The sequence below is a fragment of the Chiloscyllium punctatum genome, chromosome 20 (genome assembly GCF_047496795.1).
Source record: "Chiloscyllium punctatum isolate Juve2018m chromosome 20, sChiPun1.3, whole genome shotgun sequence".
Lineage (NCBI taxonomy): Eukaryota > Metazoa > Chordata > Chondrichthyes > Orectolobiformes > Hemiscylliidae > Chiloscyllium > Chiloscyllium punctatum.
In genome coordinates this window covers 51311358-51328816 of record NC_092758.1, presented here as the reverse complement: position 1 = coordinate 51328816, position 17459 = coordinate 51311358, and the positions used below count along the sequence as shown (strand labels likewise).

Sequence of the window (17459 nt, the reverse complement as noted above, 5' to 3'; positions counted from 1 at the left end):
ACATGGTAAAATTGCAACATGGTTTCTTTCTGGTTTTAAATACTGGAATTAAGTAAAGTTATATTTTTTTTAGCTCAGCATAGGTGTTCAGTTAGTTTGTGATGACTACTAATAGCTGTGTTAAGTAAATATCAATGAATCTAAATTTTATTATTTGTTTGTTTTAACTCTCTACATGTTTGATGTGCATCCACATTAGTATTACTTACTTTGTCAGCATTTAAAATCCATATGGCAGAACATATCTGTTACAAAACAGGTAAACCAAAGCGATACAATGTCTTTCATAGGTGCATTAATAACACAGGTCATACACAAGGAAATGGCTATTTACCTAAAAATAAACCACAGAATGAGATGAGCCATAAAAAAACAAGCTCAAAGGTTGAGTGACTTACGCAGTTTTGTGTCAAGATATGACTTATTTTTCGATAGATAAATTGTAAGCAGTGGTAGTCCATTATACTTTCATTGTGTATTTTATTACGTACATTCTGCGAGGAAGTATGTTCCCTTTGTAATTCAAAATAGCTTTTATTCTTTGTGTATAATTTTGGAGAGGTAGAACAGTTGACAAAATATACTTGAGGACAGCTATGTGATAGTATTCTGTGGAATTCTGAGGCTTCAATTGGTGTCTGTAAGGCTTGATTTTTCCTCAGAAAACACATTAAAAGGATATGTGAGTGGCAAGGTAGCATTTATTTCTAAAGGCCAAATAGCATCTGAAAATAATTTCCATATAGGCACATAAGAAGTAGAATAAAGGAGTTATATTAAATAGGCATCGTAAGTGCTCAATACAGTAAATATCTATCACACAGTTGAGATTGCTGAAGATAATAATTTTTTAATTCTCTTTTCAAAGCATGAAACAGGGATAGTAAACTAGAATTCAATCAATACGTCTGAGTTATAAACATCATCTATAGAAAGGAACGAACAAAAGATATATTAGATTACAGAGAAAAGGCTTTCTAGCTGCAAAAATGAATAACAAACTGGATTATCACTTCATAGGGATTACGAGGAAGAAAGAGTAAGAATTGGAGAAACATGATGAATATTCCAGTATAGATTCAAAAATAGTTTGTGTTTGAATAAACCAGATCTGGCATCCTTCCATCTCCAAAAGATGATGGACAGGCAGCACACAAGTCCATTTCAGATGGTGTGCCTTAAAGTGTTGCACTTGTGCTGATGGCTGAAGGTGCCAATCCTTTACAGGGTGGTTCTTCCACAAGTATCACAAATGAAATTATCAACTGTCATTTCGGGTTATTGTTGTTTTTGGCATTGGTTTCTGATGCCAAGTTGCTGTAGGGTATGGCAGCCCACTTGAAGTGTTGCCATTTATTCCGTCACCAGCTCATGGCTCTGAGGAGTGATAATCAAGGTCCAGCACCTTCATGTCAAAGGTGCTGCATGAGTCATTGAAGCAGAGCTTTGAGCATCCTCCTATCTGACACTGGATACTTAACAATACAGAAATTTCGTGTGAATATGATCATCTTCTATCCTGCAGATGCGCCCAAGACCAAAAAGTTACCTTATTTCAATGATTGCCAACAAATTACTTGTGCCTTTGAGAGGACTACTACTTTTGTGATTTTATCCTGACAGGGGATTCATCTAAGGTGCTGCAGATAGTGAGGATGGAAGTTGTTGAATTGCTTTTCTTGATAGCTGACTAAACACAAGAAGAACAGCAGATGCCATAAATCAGAAATTAAAATAGAAGTTGCTGGAAAAGTTCAGCAGGTCTGGCAGCATCTGTGTAGAGAAATCAAAGTAAACGTTTCAGGTCTGGTGACCTTTCCTCAGAACTGAGGAAGGGTCATTATCATAGAATCCCTACAGCGTGGAAACAGGCCCTTCGCCTAACAAGTTCACACTGACACTCCGAAGAGTAACCCACCCAGATCCATTCATCTACCCTATTAGCCTATATTTACCCCAATTAATGCATCTAACCTACACATTCCTGAACACTAAGGGCAATTTAGCATGGCTGATTCACCTAACCTGCACATCTTTGGACTGTGGGAGGAAACTGAGCACCTGGAGGAAACCCATACAGACACGGGAAGAATGTGCAATCTCCATACAGATGGGGTCACCAGACCCAAAACGTTAACTTTGATTTTTCATCACAGATACTGCTAGATCTGTTGAGCTTTCCCGGTAACTTTTATTTTTGTTTCTTGATAGCTGCATTGATTCACAGTCCGCTGAGAGCACATCTCATAAACCTTCAACCTATTCCTAAGGGTCAGCTTGATGTTGTTCCATATGTAATTCATAAATTGACTAAAGGTAGTAGCTGCTTTACCTCTGTGCACATCAAGTTCTGCATCAAGGAATGGATTGTCTTTCCCTGTTTTCCCAAAGTTGTAGAATTTGCCAATCTCTACAAGAAGGTGTTAATACATTGTTCCATTCGTGCAGTTTTCGTGATTGTTATAGTCAGGGGTAAGATTTGGTAGACACAGTCCATGAATTTTTTGAGGATGAATTTCAGTATAGGCAAGTGGCATGGCATCATCACAAAAAGGAGTTCCCTGATCATGACATGATGTGCATATGTGCATTTGTTTTTGTTATCAGTCATGATAGATTTGAGAACTTGTCAATTGACCTAGCATATAAGTAAACTTCTCCATGTCTGCTGAGAAGGCAAAAAATCAGAGAAGAAGATGCAAAAAAGAGTGGGGCTTGGGACAGAGTCTTGCTTCACTCTATCTGTCACTCTGTTGAAGTGGAATCATCATACTGTACAGTGCTGTGCATATGCTCATGGTAAGAGCAGACAAGATTCAGCAGTTTTGGCTGACAGCTAAAGTTTCTGTTAGTTCCCTTCTGCTCGCAATGTTGATTACCTTAATGAGATCTATGAAAATAAGATAAAGAGGTATATCCTACATGCTAGACCTCTTTTGTAGCTGGTGTATGAAGAAACATGTGTCCACAGTATATTTGCCAGTGCAGAAACTGCACTGTGCTTCCAGATGCACTTGGCCTGCAAGTATTTGGAGTCTTTTAAGTATGACACCAGCAAAGGGCTTCTCCATGATGCTCAAGAATGAGATGTCCCTGTAGTTGTTGCAGAATGAACCGCATATGTTCTACATATCACAAGCCACAAATTGATACATCAAATTGTTCTGACTTGCAGTTTTAACATCACAAATGGAAATTTGAGGCAAAATGATCAAAAATAGTTTTCACAGTTTGGTATCCATTTCAAATTTTGCTGAGTGTTGTGTTATAAGGAATGAAATGCAACAAATGTGGTGTAACTGTATTCATGTTATCTTTAAACTAAATAAAGAAAATTGTTCTGACTGAAGAGCTTGACTGATATTTTAATCCCTCCAATCTTTTTTGAAATTTTACAACATTTGAGATTACAATATTTTAACAACCCACACTAAAACCATTCATAACAATGGAACAGAAACCTGACCTTGACATATTTTTAAGAAACAAGTTCTGGCATTGAGATTGCCCATAAAACAGCAAGGTTTTACAGATAGATTATACCTTGTGAATAAATGGAGCATTGTCCACATAGAAAAAAAAACAAATTATAATAAGAAGTTTGTTGCCTTTTATGATGAGAGGATGAAGTAAACGGTAATATTTAATGGTTATTTCTATCCATTCAACATAGAGCACCCAAGAGATTAATTCAGTATCACATTCAGCAAACACTTTACTTCAGATTTCTGCTTGTCGGAATGGATCAATAATAACAATATATTAGTGTAAAGTGACCAATACAAAACTTGAATCTACAATTATGTTAGCACACATACCACTCAATAGCAGCCAAGTTAGTGTATAAGAAATGACTTCAGACATTAGCTAAACTGAGGCAACTATACATTTTTGGGTTTTTTTTGTATTTGTTCAATGGATAAGTTATACCCATCTAATTAGATTAACAGCCACACTGGAAAGCTAGAAATAGTTAGAAAAATAGAAACATAATTGTCAAGCAGTGCTGGGACTGTATTCACATTCTACTGATCTGAAAATATCTTAATACAATTGTATTAAATAATTTAATTGAAGTGTTCAGTTTTCATTTGTTGCAGTTCTGTTAACCAGGTAAACCATACCCAATTATTTTGTTTTCAGTTAAAGTTTTAAAATGCTCCTTGGCAAGCCCTTATTTTGTATAAATTAAAACAAATTTATCTACTGCACAGAGAATTTAGCAAATTATGCAGAGGCATTTATTTCTTTAATAAGGGCCAAATGTTATTCTGACGAAACATATTATATATAAAAGGAAAATAAAAAGTACCTCAATGATTTGTTTTAGAAACTGAATATAGTTTCCAAATAAATGTACTTTAAAAAGGAGATTTGGATGATATGGCAATGCAGCTGAAATAAACATCAACCAATGGCACCACCAGTCTGAAGCTGGATTCAATCTGCAATGACAGTTCTTGAGCTCCCCCCACATAACTTCATCTCTGGAGGGAGACACCAACTTCAGACCAGTGATTCCCCACAAGTGAGGGGGCTGCAGGGAAATAGGAGAAGCTGCATTAATCTTTGTCAACCTTTTCAGAGCAGTGGTGATAGATGCCAGGAACCTATTCTGCCAGCCATTTTGTTGTGTGCATTTGGTCTCCGATAGCAAGATCAGATAATGGGGATAAAATAGCAATCCTAATTCATTTCTTGTGAAACCAAAGAACCTCTGTACATGTTATTATTACACATGCACTGCTGCAATTCTAAGAAATGTGTGGCTGGATGAATAGTTCAATTTTAAAGACGTTAAGATAAAAGAAAGACATTGTAAGAATAAATGAAACAAATTATCTGCTTTAAGCATATTCTTCACTTGCTTATGTACTTATAATCTTTGATCTCTGTGACACAAATTAATTTTGGTGATTAATCAACTTGCCGAGGCAAAGCATGAGAAAGATAGGGAAATGAAAGGAAATGGTTTTCATGTTTCTTCGTCATTTAATCAATGGGCCCAATCAAATGGAAATCATTCTGCTGCAGTGCTCCCACGGGTACAGCACTGTGGACTTCTTATGTTGTGCAGAACTGCTTGAAAAACATTACTTTGCCGTCTCTTGTTTTCTTCTTTTCTCAAAGATTCTTTCCTTGAAATGGGTTTATCATTTTGACACACTTCAGTGTTTTGTTTGCCATGCTCCTCTATTTGTTTTTCCAAATGTTTCTGGATAGCTAGTCCTAGCACTTCTGCATCCATGGATGCTCCATAGACTTCCCATGTCATCCCTTTTTCATCCCACTGGACATCGCGCACTGGCTCTGGTTGCTCATCTTCCATGGCCTCCACTTGAACTTCAGGGAGTGTAGCAAGCGGGGTCTTCTCTAATGGAGTCATTGGGCCAGTGGCTACTGATTTACATTGCACTGTTATATCCACCTGCATCTCGACATCTTTTCTTGGTGGTGTAGTGAGAGATGATGAGGTCACTGGACATGCTGCTGTCTTCTCCACTCTTTGATCTCGTAATCTGACATCAGGGATTTTAAATACTGGGTAGTTACCTAAGGGAGCCAGGGGGCTGGTGGCAACAGATATCTTCTGCACTTGAATAGCTACCTGGACCTCAGCATCTTGGCTAGTTGTGGCAGGTGTTGATATCTGTGAAAGGCCTTCAGCTGTCTCAATGTCTGTACTCACTTGCTCACTCTGCTGACAAATTTCTAGCCTGTTTAGGTCTGACTGAAGAACTGATCCACCGTTTGTGGGTTTTGCCATCTCTTTCTGGTTAAGGGATTCCTGAGGGTCAGTGCAGCTGGATGTTTCCATTCCCCTGTCCTCCAGCTCGCATCCTGTCAAGGGCGTCTCTGGTTCAGCTTCTGAACTGTTAACATTCAACCCTGTGCTTTCTTTAATATTCAGGCAAATGGCTTCGATGGCATCGTCAGTGCTGTTACTGAAGGCGCAGCTGGATTCTTTTTGCACCGGCTCCTTGTTTAAATCATTCTCTGGAGTTTTATGCGACTTGCCAGTTTCTGTATTGGCATTTTTAGGCACATTAATGCTCGTCTCCACCAGATGGCTGTGATTTAGATTGTCTGGATTATTGGCTGTACAAGGGCTAGAACAACGAGCCTGGCAGTTGGAATGCAATGCAGCTTTTCCAACTTTCTCTTCTTGGTTATTACAGACAGCACCCTCTGACAAACACTTATTCTCCATCTCAACTGGCTCCGATACTGAGATTTGCAAACTATCGAGATCTTTGATGGTCCCCATCTTGTTTCATGGTAACGTGGCGCTTTCAGTGAACTGCCTGGGCTCTCTCTCTCCCGTTTATAATGGGCTGTTTGTGTTTTTCTCAGATCCTTGGAAGATTGCCAAACGGAAGCTTTCGAGTCTGAAAAGGGGATAAATAAACCGTTTACAAAATGAAAAATGCAGATTATTAAGAACTACACTCGAAACAAAAAGGTCAGTTGTCTTACATTTGAAAATAACGCGACCTGTTATTAATTTCTCCAAAAGTACTCTGAGCTCAATCCAACCCGATTGTTCAAGACCAGGGAATAACAGGAGTAGTTTTGGTCAGCATTGGTCTGTCTGGGAGAGTCTGGGATTACCTGCACCTCCTCCTGGCCTTTGCGACGATCCCGTGAAATAAGGCACTACCTAAAGATTTCACCCTTCACACACACACACACACACAGACATAGAGCAGCAGCTAACCCGGTTCCCCGTCACTGTCAGGACAAAGTGGCTGCATTGCCGACAGATTCCCAGTCTAAAACCGCGAATGCATTCTCGGGGATAGTTCTTCTCACGACGGAGTCTGTCCCTCCTCACGCCAGGGAACAGAGCAGACACTTTGGCTTGGGGATGAAATCTGTTGGGAGGGGGGGGTAATGGGCAGCGACCGAGTGAAGGAACTGACCTCGCCAGCCGGCAACCGGCAGCTGTCGCCTTCTTCCAGGGCGGGGGATCCTCCCCTCCACCCTTCTCTCTCAGCAAGCCTCTTGTCGGCCTCTGGGGACCTTCCAGCACCGTCACCCCGCCGGAGCTCCAGGGACTTTCCTGAAAGCACGCTCTCGCTTTGAGCTTCCTCGCTGGGTTCTTCCTGCTTCACATGCAGAGGGACTGCTTCACGCACTGTGGAGGAGGCATCGGTCTCTCTGGAAACGTCCTCTCTCTCTCTCCCCCTGTTGTGTTTCTTTCTTGACCTTTTAATCGATCAACATTTGACCGCCCCACGAGGCCAGCTCCCACTCCGAGAAATAAAGAATATGACCGCGCCACACAAAACTGCAAGGGCTGGCAACTTGGACTATCTAACCTGGGGAACAAAGAGGCGATGGGATTGAATGCTGTCTGGGATCGCCATTGGTAAAGCGTGCGGTGTGACTGCAGTGTGCAAGTGAGTGTGTGGGTGGGAGTAGCTCTCCAAGTGGGTACGGTGACAACACCACCTCCCCCTTTTACACGGTTTTAGGTTCATTTTGTTTTGGCTGGAATGAATGACTTGGGGCAGTTCCAAGGCTCCTGCCGATTCCAAATATGTTTGGGAAAGGTTCGTGTGGGCACAGCGTGCAAGAATTAAAGATTCAAAGGGAATGGAGAGAATTGCCTAATTAACCAGCGAGTTTTTATCAAGCTTTTATATAGCCACTGGAATTTTTTTTAAAAAAACCCTCCAAGTTTCAGAGTTTGAATGTGCGTTGGGGCTGGGGGTAGGGGAGGTGTTCAGCGATCGGGAGACTCTGGAAAGTGTTGGAAATTCCAGGCAATCTCCTTGATCGCAACCACATGGAAGTTCGTCAGCAAAGTGGAAGTTTCTCCTTGTCAAACCAGCCTTAAGGCGACGACAGAAGCACAACGCGGGACTGAAGTGGAATGTGGCTAGATTAGGGAATAACTCCGAATCGGTTATCTAAAGGCTAATTACCCTGGTTTTGGTGCACAACCAGCACTAACTTGGTGCAATTCGGATTGTTTCCTGTGTTTTTCTTTTGTTAACGTGCCAAGTATTTATTAGTCACACTGCATCAATGTTAGTACTGGTTGTCACATCAATCATGCTTTAGAAAAGGCTGTGTTTCCTCCACTGACATCTTCCTGATTAAAATGAATTTATCAATCCTGAACTGAAAGTAACCAGTGGACAGATTTGAAAATGTTATGCATGTCGGTTTCAGCTAATGAAATAGTAACCGCGAGCCTGGATCAGTGATTAGCTTGTAAACCCTAAATGTGTCGATACTGGCATTTAATACATGAATCTATGTAGCAGAAATTGACTGTGAATGACACATTTCAAATGATAAATCGGTATATTGTTTAGTGCAAGGTAAATCCGCCAGCAGAAGCAATTGGGGGAAATCACAGGGAAAACTTACATAATCTGTTTGTTTTAAACACATTTTACTGGACAGATTTACAACAAATAAGTCAGTAAATAAGAACGACATTGGGATCAACATAAATCGATATTCGGAGTTGTGTAAATAATTTTAGGAATCATATATATTGTAAGCGAAAGGAAACCTGTCATACTATATACCAGATGTAAGTGAGTGCACAAGCAAATAGGGATTGCGACATCGTCAATGCATTGCAATCTTCCTGTTAGTCCATTGCCACACTTGCAACGCAGTGATGGGTTTTGGGTGTTATATGCTTAGGTCCTATTCCGAACTGGCGTTGTACATGCAAGCCGTTGGATCCTGACAGTTGTGGAAGGATGAAAATTTGATTTTCCAGATATTTAAGGATATTGCTGAATGTCTGGGGAACAGTCACAACCTAAAAACGCCAACCTATTAAAACCACTGAAATTTATTCGGGCGTTTCAGCACATTCGTAGTGTGGAGATTATCCCAGTACCTTGCGATAAGATTCACATACTACAAGATGCACCTGGACGTAATGCTACCGATGTACAAAAATAATCATGAACATTAATGTTGGCTCGACTACAATGTATTTTAAAACTTGAATCCCATTACTGTTACAAGCGAAATTGACATAACGGAAGTAAGGGGCTGCACTAGTTCGGGTAAAAACAAGTGCGCGGGAACTGGATTCCCTGAAACTTCTGAACTCTTTTTTGTTGCAGTACTTTTAGTTTCATGATTTGACATTTCAGCAGGTTACTCTGACACAAACTTAGTTTTCAACTAAAATATTTCCCGATGAGCGCATTCTTGCTACAAAATTTAGAACGTGAAAGTCTAAAAATTAACTTTGCTAAAACAAGTTGGCCAATATTCCTCCCCATCTGAGATAACCCAAAACATTGACCAAATGAGGGGCTTCAGATAGCATAAGGACATGAAAACTGCGAGACTGAAAGTAAGTCACAAAACAAAACTAGCTGTTTTACTTCCATTTCCTCTTATCCAAAGTGCAATCATTTTGGGGAATGGGATACATCACCGAGGACTCTAAGAATTCATCTGTCTACTGTCATCTTGCATTAAATAATTATGTTAATATTGCACCTTCCACATGAACCTGCAAAAATCCCAAATGCTTTCCGCTAAATGATGTCCGTTCGATACGCATTGAAGAGATTGATGATTAACAGGATGAGCAAACACATGTAAAATCACTTCAGTAAAGGCCGTGAAAAACACTCTTTAGAAAATAGCACCAACATCCCCGGAGTATACTGGTGCGGCGGTGGATTAAAAGGAAGTCTGCAAACATTTGTGATTCCTCAGGGCTTGCTTCTTTATGTACATCAATTGCATGTAGCACACTGGTCAGAGTTGTTGTAGCATTATGCTCGGGAGTTACAAACATCATCTGTTCAAAGGGGAACTGTGCCATTCCCATTGCAAAACCGAATGAAAATGACGTGTTTGAGGAAGTAAGATTTTGTGGCGACTTCAAGACCATTTTGGAAAATACACTGTTGCTAAAGAGTAAGATGATTTGTTAGCTTTACATTTACCAGTAACCAGATTTGCGAAATACCCCTAACGGTCATCCGATATTGCAGGAATTAGTGTGAACAAAATATAAAACAATTGCAATTGACCTAATAGAAAACCTTTGCATTGTCCTTTTTATCTAGTTTTTTACACGGTAGCAAAGTCTTCAGTGCATGCTGGAAATAATTGTACGGTTATGAAAGCTGCTGTACATGTGGCGGTCCTTAAGAATTCTATTGTACAAAACGAGTGTGAAGAAACTGGGAAGTAGAACCCAGATTTTCCACTGGCCGGACAGTCGTTATTGCAACGTAGATTGGAGTCGCACATGGGGAAGCAGCAGGCTCCTGAGGAAGTAGAATTTTTAGCTGGGTAATTCCTCAACACTTGAAACTCTTTGAAAGTTTCCACTTAACCAACGTGGCACCCCACTTGCCTTGCACCTTACCCTCTCCTGGCATCCAATCCACCAGTTGGCATCCCACCTACCTGGCACCCAGCTCCCTATGCTGCTGGCATGCTACTTAGGTTGGCACCCAACCACTCCCCCCCCCCCCCCACTCAAGTGGTATTCCACCCTGGCAACCTACCCCATCTAATGCTGGCACCTTTCCAAGCTAGCATCCTATTTATCTGGCACTGTATCACACTTAACCATCTAGCACCCTAACATCATTGTTCTAAATTGACCAACAGGATATTTACATCTCCGAATATAGCAGCTACCTGCTGTGGAAAGAGGATACAGCTCTGATAGTTCTGCACGGTGAGAGGGCTGTCAGAATGGAAATGTGGCTCTGCGTTTCTGAGGGAATCCTAAGTGGGACATCCTCTCAGAAATGTGGAGTTTCCTTTTTTCATAAAGAACGGGAGCAGCAATCTGCCTGAGATAATGACTTCTCAGAAAATCTGACCCCAAATGGCTTCTGCACTAAATATAATGAGATGTAACTGCCCTTTTTGTAAAGAAAGTTGTTAAATAGTCAATATAGTGTTCAACTGATCGAGCTCCTGTTTTATCAGGTCCTTAAGAAAATGGACTAAATGTGAGATGGAGTAAAGTAAGTGAATAGTTAGAAAACATTTCTTGTAACATTAGTTACATTGCAACTTTTGGGAGAATTGTAAACTATGTAAAGAACAATGTAAAACTCAAAAATATATTGGTGAAGTGGGCAGATCGGTGACAGATCAAAATTCAGTATAGAGAAGTATGAGGTGATACCAAGGTGGTACAAAGAACATGGAGAGATAATATAAAAGAAAGAGTGCTATTCTGAAAGGTATGCACACAGCACAGTGTCTGTATATCTGCGTAAGGCATTAAAGATGGTAGGACAATTACAGCTATTAAATTGGCATACAATATTCTAGATTTTATTAATAAAGGCACAGAGTACAAAAGCAGGGAGGTTGTGCTGAACTTATATAGGGTAGATTGAACAATTTGGGCCTGTTTTCCTTGGAAAGGGAAGGCTGAGGGGAAATTTGGTAAAAATTTTCAAAATCACAAGGGGTCTGACTATAGTAGATTGGGATAAAATGTTTCCACTCTTAAGAGAATTGAAAATCAAAGAGCACAATTCTAAAATGTATCCAAAAGAGACAAACGCTGGGTGAGAAAAATCTGTTCACACAGAAAGTGGTTTAGGTTTGTAATTCACTGCCTGGAGGTATAGTGTAGGCAGATTCAATTTAGGCATTTAAAAGGGCATTGGATGATTATTTTAAATAGAGGCAATGTGCAAGGTGATGGGGAGAAAAAGGAGATTGGCACCAAACCAAAATGCTCAAAAGATTTTGGTTCAGACACAATGGGCTGAATGGCCTCCTTCAGCATGGAAACAATTTTGTGATTCTGTTATCATAGATAAGCAAACAAACAGGAATCTGTTTTGAAGTATTATACCAGCACTTCATTTTCATAGATTTTTGTACAACCTGATCTATTTGTAACATTTTCCTATTACAAAAATAACGTGTACTTGTTTAGTGACCTTAATGTAGTAAAACACACCAAAGTATTTAAAGTTGTTCCAGTAGGGATGGCATTGCATTTGATTTCATTTCATTTCAAGTATGCAACTTTGAAAAGAGAATCTGCACCCAAGTTTGAACACTTTGAATACTAAAAGAAATTTCATCTTGAAAAAAGAGAGGCTGTTTGGGGCAAAGTTCATCAACTAAGCAGTGTAGTGGAAGAAAGTGAAAAAAAAATTAGTGATTGCTCTGATCATTTTTGGAATGTCGAGAGAAGACCAAAGTCCTTCTCCAGATTCAAGAAGAGCTTAAAAATGAAAGCTAAACCTGACAGGATTTCAGATTTGGAGCAGTTTGTGTTGGAGTGGGGTGGACAAAGTTAAAAATCACACACACCATGTTATAGTCCAACAGGTTTATTTGAAAGCAGGTGCTTTCGAAGCACTGCTTCTAAATCAGCTGGGTGTGATTCAGGACCATGATATCAGAACACAGTATTTCAGAAACCTATGCTGCATCACATTTGCTGAGTTTTCAGACTTAAATAGTGCAATTTGCGAATAAATATTGTGCTAATTTTGACATTATGTTATTCAGAGCAAACTGAAGACTTAAGACATGAATAAGTGCACAATATTTTATAAACCAAATGCAGGCAAAGTGTGACACACTTCCTATTTTTGTGGGGCATTGGATCGGTTAGGGAAATATTAATTAAATGGGAAAATAATATTTCAAAAGTCTGAATATTTATAATCAGATTAGTACCCAAGGAAATGCAGGGTTGCATGTGTCTTAAGAAATGCAACAATGCCTGAAAAGGACAAATTCTAAATAGTTGAATTTATGTTGTATACAATTGGCTTTCTAATGATGAAAAATCTCTTATATGCTGTAATAACTATTGCCTTGTAAGTCTTCCGTCAATGCAGGAAGCTATTCATGCTGCAGGCTAATGCATTTATCACATCAATAGCATGCTAAATCATTGGCAAGTCTATTTATAAAGACATTTATTATAAAAGTGCTGAGTAGTTGGGAGTTATTATTTAATGTTGAGGATTATTATGAAACTTACATTTTCTGAAGAGAAGATGGAGCTTGTCACTAATTCTGTCATGTTTTTCATGAATGTTGTTAATCCTAGCATAGTAGTGTGAACAAGGAGAAAGTAGGTATGTTATGTAACAGTAGTTGTTGACATTGAGAATAACAGTGTTACATAGGTAGTTAAAATGTGAATTCTTTCTCATATATAAAAGCTTTTTATTTGAGATCATTTTTAAACATTATTCTTAAAATTAAGAAATGATGTTTTCTATGACTCAAATTAAGTAGAATATGCAGGACAATTTAATTATTATCTGTAAGATATATGATTAATATACAATTATCCTTCAATTTAAATTGCATCAGATTCTAATAAAACACCATTTCATTTAGGACTTTTTAAAACTGCTCTTCATTATAGTTTTAGATAGCTTCTATTCAATAACATCCCAACCTATGAATAACAAAAAAAAACTGAATTTGTTATCTTGCAATCCAGCTTTCTTGTGTATGCTAATTAATAACTGGGTGTGGACCAGTTTTAATTTAACCTTGCTGATTTATCATCAACAGAATTTGTTTTTTGCTATTTTAAATAATTGATGAATAGAATATATGTGTCAGAAAAGATTTATTTTGTTGTGTAACAGGAAGTACAAAGCCAATGACAACAGTGTGCTTCCACATTGCAATGATTGAAAACATTCACCGTAAAGATGGTTAAAAAATAAGCATAACATCTATCCTGTAACATGAGTAAATTATTCAAGAATTATGAAAAAGATTAGATTTATGAAAAAGGTTAGAGTGTGACTGTGATGAGATCATTATTTGTACAGATAATAAATCAAGGTCAATTAAACTTCATTTGTAATTTGTATTGTTTATTTCAACATGTTGGACAATAACAGGGAGTTTCCCAATTGATGTAATATCTGTTATCTGAGGAGAAAACCCAAAGATTAAGACAGATCAAACAAAATTGTGGAATGAAAAGCATATATACATATTGGCTAAATGAGGACAAACTGTGAGTTGTAGCAGATTTACATGTATGGAGTTAGAAGAATGCAACTATACTTCGTCAATTGAAAAGAGCAATAGCATGTTAACTAATGTGGCTTTTCATTGTTCTGGAATTAATACTAAATTTATTTCTCACTGATTATTTTACTGTTTGCTGTATTTCTAAAGTTGTAGACCAGACCTACAAGAAGTACTCCAATTTCAATAAAATATCACACAATATCCTACATTCATTCTGACTCTAAAGTTATGTAAAGTATCTGTCTTTCATTAGTGGTATAGCATCAGTTGTTAATAACTATTGTTTTGGGGTGTGGTATGGAAGTGGTATAGTTGTGCAAAAGATTTATTTTTGTGTACTATATAAAATAACTAAACCTTGCAGTTTGGCAAATTCCATAAATTTATACAGTTTAACTGTGACACCATACTTAATTTTTACTGTCTGTCTTTAGATCAGATTGAAAGTAAGATAAAAGGTGGACAGAGCATTACATCAAATACGTAATGGGTTAGCACCTATCTTTTTAAAAGTGTGTGATTTTATGATTATGGGTCAAAATCCTAAAGTACAATGGTCATTTTTAACTTGAAGTTCCAAATGTATTTTTTAAAACAGGGCCAATACAGGCAAGGTCTGCTTTGGATGTAACTCCAAAGCCTGTCAGCAGTGGAATGTAACATATAAAGTGGGTTAATCCAGTGGCCCTTTGTCAAAACTGAGGAAGGCGTTTATGTTCTGAAATTGCCCCATTCTGAAACTGTCACATTCTGCAGCAGGTTGGGTGATCGCTTTGTGGAACACGCTCACTTTGTCCTTATAATGAGCCTGAGCTTTCACTTGTCAGCCATTTCAACACACTGCTGTGCTCTCATACCAACATTTCTATCTTCGGCCTGCTGCAGTGCTCCAGTGAAACTCAATGTAAGTTGGGGAAACAACTTAGTGTTAGTGGGTGGCACAGTGGCACAGTGGTTAGCACTGTTGCCTCACAGCGCCAGAGATCCGGGTTCAATTCCCGCCTCAGGCGACTAACTGTGTGGAGTTTGCATGTTCTCCCCGTGTCTGTGTGGGTTTCCTCCGGGTGCTCCGGTTTCCTCCCACAGTCCAAAGATGTGCAGGTCAGGTGAATTGGCCATGCTAAATTGCCCGTAGTGTAAGGTAAGGGGTAAATGTAGGGGTATGGGTGGGTTGTGCTTCGGTGGGTCGGTGTGGACTTGTTGGGCCGAAGGGCCTGTTTCCACACTGTAAATAATCTAATTAAACTCCACATCTTTTGTCTATGTACCTTACAGTCTTTAGGACTCAATGTTGTGTTTAACAATTTCAGAGCATGAACATCTTTCTCCATGTTTGTTATCCGTTGCCACAACCCCAGGTCCTGTTCTGTATGGGTTGCTGTCAGCACAGCCGACATATTTTCAACTGTTCACACTCCCCTTTGGAACCCATTCACAAATTATCTCTCCCACAGTTTATCATCAGCAATCCCTTTGACTGCTGCTTTTTTCTCTCTATTTCTTGACTCACTCCGTTATCCCACCCTCCCTTCTGTCACCACCACTGTTTTCCAGCTGCATTCAGTTCTGATGAAGGGCCACTGGACTCAAATAATTAATTTTGTTTCTCTCCCCACAGATGCTGTCAGACTGGCTGAATTTCACAAGCATTTTCAGTTTTGTTTCAGATCTCCAGAATTCAAAGTTTGTCATTTTATTGGAAACTGGAAAAGAGGTAATGTTAAATAAAAATATTGTTTAAGAGTATAGAAAACTATCATCTATACCTAATTTGGAATTATTAAATGATACTTGAATTCAGGAACATGGTTTCAAATGAACAAAAAAAATTTCAGACTAATCCCAGTAATTATTCAAATATTCATCAATACATGGAATACTGTTCTAAATTGTGCAATGGAGGAAAAAAAACTTGGAGTTATTTAAGAAACAGTAAGATATCCAAAAGAGTGGAGATTTTATGATCGGGATTAATGAGCTGAGATGGCCTTCCTCATCTGAGATGATCTTGTGAAAGGGATGAATCTTTAACTTGATAACTAAAGTCGACTTCAGAGTATTGCATTCAAGATGTGGAGGACAAGTATTTGGGTCTGGGAGAAAGATAACCACTAGGAAAAGGATCCTTTTAAAATTATATTGCTGAAATAACTCAGTTAAATTAACGAAGGGGTTGGGCAAACAAAGAAGGGAGCCCATCCTTCCTCTATTTGGCACCATAACAAATTAAAGAACCTTGCTTGGGTCTGGTTTTAACAGTGAGTAAAAATGATATTAGAACTTCATGGATGCACGTTCCAATTAAATATGGGTCTCTTTGAATCTGTGTATGGAAGAATATTTTCCACTTTACACCAATATTAAATTTGCTATGTAAATCTAAAGTCAAGACTTAATTCTAGACTGGAACAAAGCAGATTGAGATTCCTGAAGGTGATACTGGAAGGAATCAAATTTCCTTGCAGTGCCAGATCTTTGTTTCAGAAGATATTAACTTAAATATTTAGGTTCTCCTGACCCGTTCTCTAGTTATTTATATATTTAATCTGTTCAAAGAGAACTCAATCCAGATGTGTATCCACTCATTTTCAGAAATCAATCTAGGTGGTATAATTAGAACTTCAACTAGAAAGAAACCACAGTATTGAAATCAAGAGTTCATGTGGCTGCATTTTGAACTATAGTTGATAATCTCAAATCTATTGCATCCTAAAATTTTGGGATGAAGATCTTTGTTCCTTCCATAGAAAAATGCTGCATACAAATTGGAAGGGAAAATGGATGGCCAGTTTGGGCAAAATGAAAAGATGTCCCAGGAGTCTTAGTAGATTTGGAACTAAACATGGCCAACCAGAACATCAGTCAAAAAAAATCAGTTGTATTCTAATTGCAAAAATTGTAGAATATAAATCAGATTAACAAATGTTCAATGTTATAATAACTGTGTAGCATCTTAGAATCAGAAAATGTTACTGCACTGAAGGAGGCATTTCATTTCCAGTCCCAATGCTGAATATGCAATTTGAGTATTCATGAACATTTGATTGCCAAGACAGAAAAGAGATTTTCCAGCTCTGAAGACAGTCAGGAGAAGGACAACTGGACTAGTATCATGGTCAGAGAGATGTTGAATGCTGGCAGCAATTGGATTTTTCAAACTGGAAAAGCGGTAATATTAAATAAATGTATTGTTTAAGAATATAGAAAAATATCATCTGTACCTAATTTGGAATTATTAAATGGTACTTGAATTCAGGAACATGTTTTCAAATGAACAGAAAAAATTCACACTAATCTCAGTAATTATTCTTCAAACATTCATCAATACATGGAATACTGTTCTAAATTGCGCAATGGAGGAAAAAAAAGCTTGGAGTTTTTTAAGAAACAGTAAGATATTCACAAGAGTGGAGATTTTACGATCTGGATTAATGAACTGAGATGGCCTTCCTCATCTGAGA

General features: G+C 38.4%; 1 protein-coding gene across 1 annotated transcript; it reads right to left on the bottom strand.

Annotated features, from left to right (window-relative positions):
- Positions 1 to 830: 830 nt before the first annotated feature.
- gprin1 (G protein regulated inducer of neurite outgrowth 1) lies at positions 831 to 6268 on the bottom strand. The gene has a single exon (XM_072590893.1). The coding sequence runs from the start codon at positions 6266 to 6268 to the stop codon at positions 5021 to 5023; it is 1248 nt and encodes a 415-aa protein (XP_072446994.1). The 3' UTR covers positions 831 to 5020.
- Positions 6269 to 17459: the final 11191 nt, after the last annotated feature.